The 7,515-nt window shown below is 39.2% G+C and overlaps 1 protein-coding gene across 2 annotated transcripts in view; it reads left to right on the top strand.

Annotated features, from left to right (window-relative positions):
• The window catches only part of APP (amyloid beta precursor protein), a 160,848-nt gene that overhangs the window by 72,933 nt on the left and 80,400 nt on the right, over window positions 1-7,515 (top strand). For both annotated transcript variants that reach the window (XM_010722443.3, XM_010722435.3), the window contains exon 5: window positions 2,476-2,678. In XM_010722443.3, the coding sequence (XP_010720745.1) occupies window positions 2,476-2,678 (203 nt within the window). The remainder of the gene's footprint in view (window positions 1-2,475; window positions 2,679-7,515) is intronic.

Raw genomic sequence — 7,515 nt, 5'->3', positions numbered from 1 at the left:
TTGTTTTTTTTTTTTTAACTTTATGAACTTGTCAGTAATTGCACTTTCTTAAAAGTTCCTGTATTTTTAGCTCAGGTGAGAGAGACAGAAAGAGAAAGAAAGAAAGAGATAATAGCTTTCTGTGAAGTTGAAAGGCATAGTCTGTCTGATGCTCTAGATCAAAATCTGGGTTTCTTATACTCAGCACATCTAGTTTGAATGTCTGTAGGTAGCCAAGACTAGAAGCTCCTTAGCTTGGAGATCAGAAACAGATATTAGAACTTAAAAATTCATCTCCTTTGGCTATTCAAAGGTTATAGTGTACGTGTAGCAATTATTTCATGCTCCTAAAAAGGTTTAATGTTTTGAAATGGAAACAGAAGAATTCTGTTGCTCAGAAAGGATTTACTAAGAACAAAGATGGTAATTTTGGAGATACTGAAATTAGAATGCCAGAGGAAGACCATATTGTAGAAATGCTGGAATTTCTAATTTAGTTCTTTGAAATGAAGAAACTAAGAGAAGAACCTGGTGGTTGTGTCCCTTTTTCAGTCTTTCCCATGTAAACAGAAACAGATTCTTCTGCAATTCAGTTTTACTATTCCCATTTTTGTAACCTGCCTAGACTTCACTGAGTGGAAAGCTGTATTATTTAATCCTTTCCTGTGTTTTGAAAGGCCAGGGGGTGAGAAATAGAGAATGCATGCTTGTTTGTATAAAGTCTTAACTTATTCCTAGTGATCATGCTTGTGGCACACAAGATTCTTTTCACTGTTTCCTAATTTCTTCCCAACACTTTTTAAAAGACCATTCTATCCTCTTTTTTGCTCTGACTTTACTCTCAAAGCTGTACTAGACAACATATTGTAAAGTGAAACGTTACAGTCTTAGTCTTCAAAATGAAGTGAAAGAGGCAAGGTGTTAACGTCAAATAAAAGGCTGTTCAAGCATATGTGATGCCATGAAAAAAAAGATGCAAAACCTCTTGTGTATGATGCTGATAAAAAGTCACTGCGTGTTTGAATATTTAAGGATAATTTACTCATTAGCAGTCAATTTCAAGAAGAGGACAGATTAACAAACGTGAGACTTTCCTACAGCTGGTACTGGGTTAAGAAATCTTCCAAAAACAGCAACGGCAGTCAGTAAGTGTATGTATTTTGGCCTATTGCCTGTATATCGTTCAGAATTATGAGCAGTCGTAATCTTCTTGACACATTAAGCCACCAAACGTGTTTGGTAACTGACTGCAGTATTCCTTTTTATTGCTGAAAACCGATTGAACTCCTGAGAATTGTACGTAGATGCACGAATTGTCATTTAGGATCCTGTGAAATATAATGAGATTTAGCCCAATAATTTGAGGTTTCTTCATGAGCTCAGAGGTATGCTTACATTTCATACAGTCATGGCTTGGGTTGGAAGGGACCACAGAGATCATCTAATTCCAACTCCCCTTCTGTGGGCAGGGTTGCCAACCACCAGATCAGGTTGCTCAGGGCCCCATCCGATACATGGCAGCTTAGTACCATAGGCCTTGCAGTGTAGTTTAGCTGAGCTTGCCGTGCTGAGCGGCCACACCTACAGGCTGAGAGACTGGCTTTATCAGGAAAACCCTGCAGACTTCAGCATTTGGTCAATGCAGCTCTTGTACAGAGGGCCAAAACTGGAAGGCTCTTCTCTCTTTCTGGATAATTAGGTCCTTAGCATTGCTGCTGTGTCCATTGCATGCTTTGAGATGCCTAAAGAATACAAAGCCACAGAGAGAAGAGCTAGCAACAGTCAGCTGAACAATGAATTGCAGCAATGTGTCAGCTGTCCCCTCCCTCCCACAAAAAATTTGGACAGTGTCTTTTCACTAAATCTTGTGGAAACTGCTTTGTCCACAACTCCCTTAATAGTGGCTTTTCTATTCACGGAATGCTGTTGTAACAACAGAATGAAACAGTCATTTGTAGACAATTACAGGTCAGCTGGATGCTTGGTTCGACACTGAGCTGTCCTCTGAAGTTGACAGGCAAAGTAGCCCACAGCATGTCTTTGAATTAGGTGTCTCCTGGGTGAGAAAATCCTGAGGAACTCTCCGCTTTCATCTGTGTATGAGCTGAGTGCATTTTGGGCTAATTTGGGCTTTTTTCAAAATGCAATTTGATTTGTTGATGGCAGAGTGAAGCAAGCGTATTTGGAGTGTTATTCAGCTGTCAAAATACGATACTGCTGATGAGAATTCTTTTTTCCATCCCTGTGTACAAAGAGGAGTTCCAGTCTGGTATCCTGCAAGTTTTCTCACAGCATTGCTAATGCTTTTTTCTCCCTCTGATTTCTTATTCACTGAGACATTTCAGAGTCCCTGACTCTCTATGTTGTTTTATTTAAAGGTGGAAGAGGGAGATGGGGAAACATCTTCCTGTCCTTACAGTGTAGCCATATAAAATGTCTCACTTAGCAGTTTGGAATCATTGTTGCTGACTCATCATTATAATCTTCTTTGTTTAGTGATGATAAGGTAGTAGAAGAACAACCAGAGGAAGATGAGGAGCTAACTGTTGTGGAAGATGAAGATGCTGATGATGACGACGATGATGATGGTGATGAAATTGAAGAGACAGAGGAAGAGTATGAGGAAGCAACAGAAAGAACTACCAGTATCGCAACCACTACTACCACAACTACAGAGTCCGTGGAAGAAGTTGTCAGAGGTAAATTCATGGGCAGTTAGCTTGTGGCTGGAAAACTGTTCCTACTGCTTTGTACATTTGCTCTTTATGAGAAGACATGTTCCAAATAGCAAAATACTCTAAGCTGCAGCATCATTTTGTTTCGTCTTCTGTAATTTGCAAGTTTATCCCTTCCCCTTCTCCATTACAAGTATTCTTTGGAAGTGTTTGGTCATTGTGTATGGTTTGAATAGTAACTGAAGAAGTGTTTCTGTTGTGTGGTTTTTTGTTTTTTTTTTTCAGTTGAAGTAACATTCAATAACTTCACTGCCAGGTGTAGCAGCTTAGCAACTAACACAGAAAAGTTGTGTATGGGATGTTCTGCATTTGTTTCAGAATAGTGTGTCAGTTCAAAGCAGGAACTTACACCTTTTACCCTAGTCAATAGTCAAAGCAGCACAATATTTTTAAAGGCCACACTTCTCCTATGTGTAATCAATGGATATACAGATGGTATGGTATATCCAGGAGCTTGGCTGATGTGATTGTTATATTGGAGTAAGGAAAGAAAGACCCTCACCCTATCCTGGGCTTGCAAAACAGACTCTAGTGGAGCAGATCTCCAGAGAGATCCTTCCCCACTGGCAGTCAGCTCTTAAATGGGTCTAGGAGAGGTGCAGCCGGGCTCCACCCCTTCCTGCAGCACAGGTGAATTGCCTTCACCTGTGCTCCCGTGGCTGACTCATTGCTTGCCTCAGGTGATCAATCAGAGGTTCAGGCTGTGATTCAGCAGCCCCATACATCCTACAATATGTATTTAAATGAGTTGTTCTTATGTTACTATTTATAAAAGAACAGTAGAATATGATGTAAATATCTGTAAAATAGATATGATTTTGTGCAGCGCTTACAGCTCTACCAGTAAGGGCTGGAGATGATGGCAGAAGATGAAGTTAAAAAAAGAGAGAATTTGGGACTTGCAGGAAGCGAAGGCAAAATGAGACGAGGCAGTAATCCATGGTAGTGTGCTTGGCAGAGCAGGTAAGGAAAGAGGGAGCAGAGGGCTCCTGGCTGTGATTTCTCACGTGTGCATGTGACAGAAGAGTGCCTAAGAGAAATGCATTGGAAAAGGGAGACTTTCTTCATTTAGTTTTTCTACTCATTGTCTGTGTAGGTAAGCTCTCTCATCAAAAGCATTAATACTTTAGAAAATGATTTGCAAAAATGTCTTTCTAAGGCTGGAGAAGCTGTCTTGTGTCTTTCTGTCTTATATAACAGTCTGTTGAGTGTTTTGCTCAATTATTGGAGAGCCAGTTCAGTGAGAATGGAGTGGGAAGAGATTATATTTAAATCTTTAAACCAATTAAATACATTTCCATATGTGAGCTTTCACCACCTGGGAATAAAATGCCTTGTTCTGAATGGAAAATGAATATCGAGGAGGAAGGGGGGAAAAAAACTGAACACTTCATTTTAATGGGATTTTGGATGAGTGGAAATGAGGACAAATTAGGTAGAGCTCGTTTCTTTACTGAGGCTGACATTTCAAAGAGGTTAAGATGTTTAGCCTTCAGGAAAATAATATGTAATAATATGAATGTAAAATACAAAAAAGACGAGGCAAACTATTGAAGCCACCTTTTAAAAATCCCTTAGAAATGTACATGCTTGCTGGCTACAATGAAAAGCTATTGTCCTCTTTCTCCCAAGTCTAAAATTTCGCACCACAGTAACAGAAAAATACCTACTGCTGCAGATGAGGTGAGGGCTGTCTGTTACCAATATAAATTCCCAGCATAGCTTTGTCCCAGCCCTTCGTACTTTCTGACCTCCAGCCTTCCTGTGGCATGAAGAGTGCTGAGGCTGGCTCTGAGTGCATCCAACTGAGCTGCACCATGCAGAATGCTTGTTTACGTCCCACAGAATTTATCATCTTAGCCCTTACTCCTACTTCTCTTGTTGTGCTTGAGAGAACACTTCCCTGAGGGCTCCGTGTCCTCCTGATGCTGCCAGCAGGTCCGTGCAGAAGCTTCTGCGGTAAGCGTCCACCGTTCATAAAACGTGTCCTAGGATGCTCTTCACAGACACTTTACAGCTAGTTTTATGTAGAGTTTATGAAGCTTTGGCTAGTACCATGTCGTAGCATTAAAGAGCACAATGTGTAGATTTGTCCCATTTTATAGGATTTGCTTTTCAACCTGAAATCAACAAAGACCAACTGTTCTCAAACCATAAATTAATGTCTAATTGAGTCCTTTCTCTCCCAAATCAATGGAATAACTGCCATCAGCCGTAAATAATTGAAAAGCATAATGTAATGTTATACTTTAAAGACAGCTAGAGCTATTGTAGAATCAGTTTGTCAGACAAGTTTATTTCTGTACATACTTTAATGAATAGTGATCAAAATAGCAATAGTGCATCTATTTGCAAACTTCTTTCCAGTGAAAAGGAAGTTATGACCTTGACTAGAGAGTGAGTGGGGTCACTGACAGGAGGACGGTCTTTTCATTCATTTTTGAAGCTATAGTCTTTATTTAAAAATGTGAATAAACTTTTCCTAGCACAGTAGTTAGCATTATTAACTTTTCAGCCTTTCCTGAGGGACAATCCCTACTTTCAGTTCATATGGAGTAGGGCAGCAGACTGAATTTGAACTTCCAGGTCTGCTCTTGGTGGACTTGAGGTGTTAAATCTAGCTGATGGTGAGTCTGAGGCTGCAGGGATCCACAGAGTTAATAAAAATATGTATTTATCTCTGCTGGTCACTGGGATATGTTATCACTGAATTTGTGGTCAGGAGAGAGTGGCTTTTTTTATAAAGCCTGCAAGAAATCAATGGCTCTTGATTCCACACAGGATGAGGGGAAATGGCCTCAGGTTGCACCAGGGTAAGTTTAGATTGGATATTAGGAAAAACTTCTTTACACAAAGGGTTGTTAAGCACTGGAATAGGCTCCCGAGGGAGGTTGCTGTGTCACCATCCCTGAATGTGTTTAAAAACCGTTTGGACGTGGTGCTCAGGGACATGATTTAGTGGAGGGTTGTTGGAGTTAGGGTAGTATGGTTAGGTTGAGGTTGGACTCAATGATCTTTAAGGTCTTTTCCAACCTAAGCGATTCTACGATTCTAAACAGGGCGAGGGAGGTGTCTTTTTCTCGTGGCCAGGTGTAAGCAACAGAGCATTCTGCTGTTGTCTTGGCTGCATAGCGGATTTTGTGGAGCTGTTCCTGAGCCATCCAGGCTCCAGGTAATTCTTACAGTGTGTGACTGAATAAGCAGTTGCTCTGCTCTCCTATCACGTGAAATTGTGATTTTTTTTCTGGCTCACCCTCAGCACAGTAGGTGATACAAAAAATCGGTCTCTTTTGGCTTACAACACAGAATAAGCAGTTTGGATGTAATGCTTCCTGTCAGCATAGCAGTCAGTCAGGTCTCATTTAAAGGAAGGCAGTAGGGTCAGTGCAGCAGCCTGCAAAAACATTTGGCAGCTTCTTTGCATACCTATTAGCAAATGTGGAAGATTCGGCATAAGTTTGACCTGCCTACTCTAATATGTAGTGCTGCCCTTTAGCAATCAATTTGGCATTCTCTAATTCTACTGAATTTTTTTAAACAGTTAGGAAACTGTTTATTTTATCACTGATGCTTATGATGCTTAACATGATATTTTTACTATGTTTGCAATCTGAAGTTGCAAGCAGGAGATCATATGCTGGCTTCCTAGCAAGAGAAAACTAGCTTGATGTTTGTGTTATAGCTCCTACCTTTATTGATCTAGTATATTTCTAGCATATTTCTCTCTCTTTTTTTTTTTTCCCCCTGCAGATTTATGTCTAAATCTTTCAAGTCTAAAAGACCTGAAATCCACTCACTGACAGCATTTTAAGGCAAGGGAGGTTAACCCTGGTGGTTAGACCCATTAGCTGTAAATTCGGGGATAACATTAAAAATTTTAATAGCTTTAACTAGATTTGAAATGTTATTAACTTGCCTTTAAATTAATACTTCCTTGTTTTTCATTTCCTTCAAGGCTGTGGAGTATGCTTTATTTGGAAAATGATAACGTGTGGCTGTATTCCATATTAAAAAACACTCGCACATTGCTATCCAAATGGTGCACATTAATTTAACTCCGCTGCATTTTATTATGAGAATTTTCATTAAGAATGATAATCTACTGTAACATATGAGCAGGATCTGATAAAATTAGCCTAATGGATTTGCATTAAAATAACTGATAGTTTTTGGTTAGACGTTATAATTTAAAGCACCGCTATTCCTCTGCAACATAATACTTCAAAATATATTGCAATTAAGAAGAAATCTTTCTTATGATTAACTAGTCTTGTTGATGGAAAAGCAATATATTATTAATATTTTGGGTCAAGGGCAAATGTGGTAAATAGTAAACACAGTAAGTCTTGCCTTATGTAAGATCAGAAGATCGGAGTGTGGTTTTGCTTAAATTATATCCTGATATAAGGAATCCTCCAGGAGCCTGCTTCCCTTGATGGAATGTCATTTTACTATACTGATGCAGATTTAAGTTTTGCTCTGCTGTGTAAAAAGACTGGAATGTGCTTTTGAGCTAATCCTCAGATTCTTCATGTCCTGCCATGTTCACATAATTATGTTGTTTTTGTGGCAACTATCTTTTTTGAAAAATATAGATAAATTCATGACATTTTGTTGGCCTACAGTTAAAAGCAAACTGGAGTTTTTGTTTGGGCTCTGGCCATCAAGAGTAACTATCTGACATCTTGATTCAAACTGTAATTGTTTTACACAAATAAATAGAAAATATATTTTCATGTATTAGTTCCACATGAAAATTGTGTGGCATTATGTTCTAGCCACGTGCATATCTTTTTTTTTT

Source organism: Meleagris gallopavo, chromosome 1 (genome assembly GCF_000146605.3).
Source record: "Meleagris gallopavo isolate NT-WF06-2002-E0010 breed Aviagen turkey brand Nicholas breeding stock chromosome 1, Turkey_5.1, whole genome shotgun sequence".
NCBI classification, from domain to species: Eukaryota; Metazoa; Chordata; class Aves; order Galliformes; family Phasianidae; genus Meleagris; species Meleagris gallopavo.
The sequence above is the reverse complement of the archived record's forward strand: the minus strand, read 5'-3'. Positions and strand labels throughout refer to the sequence as shown.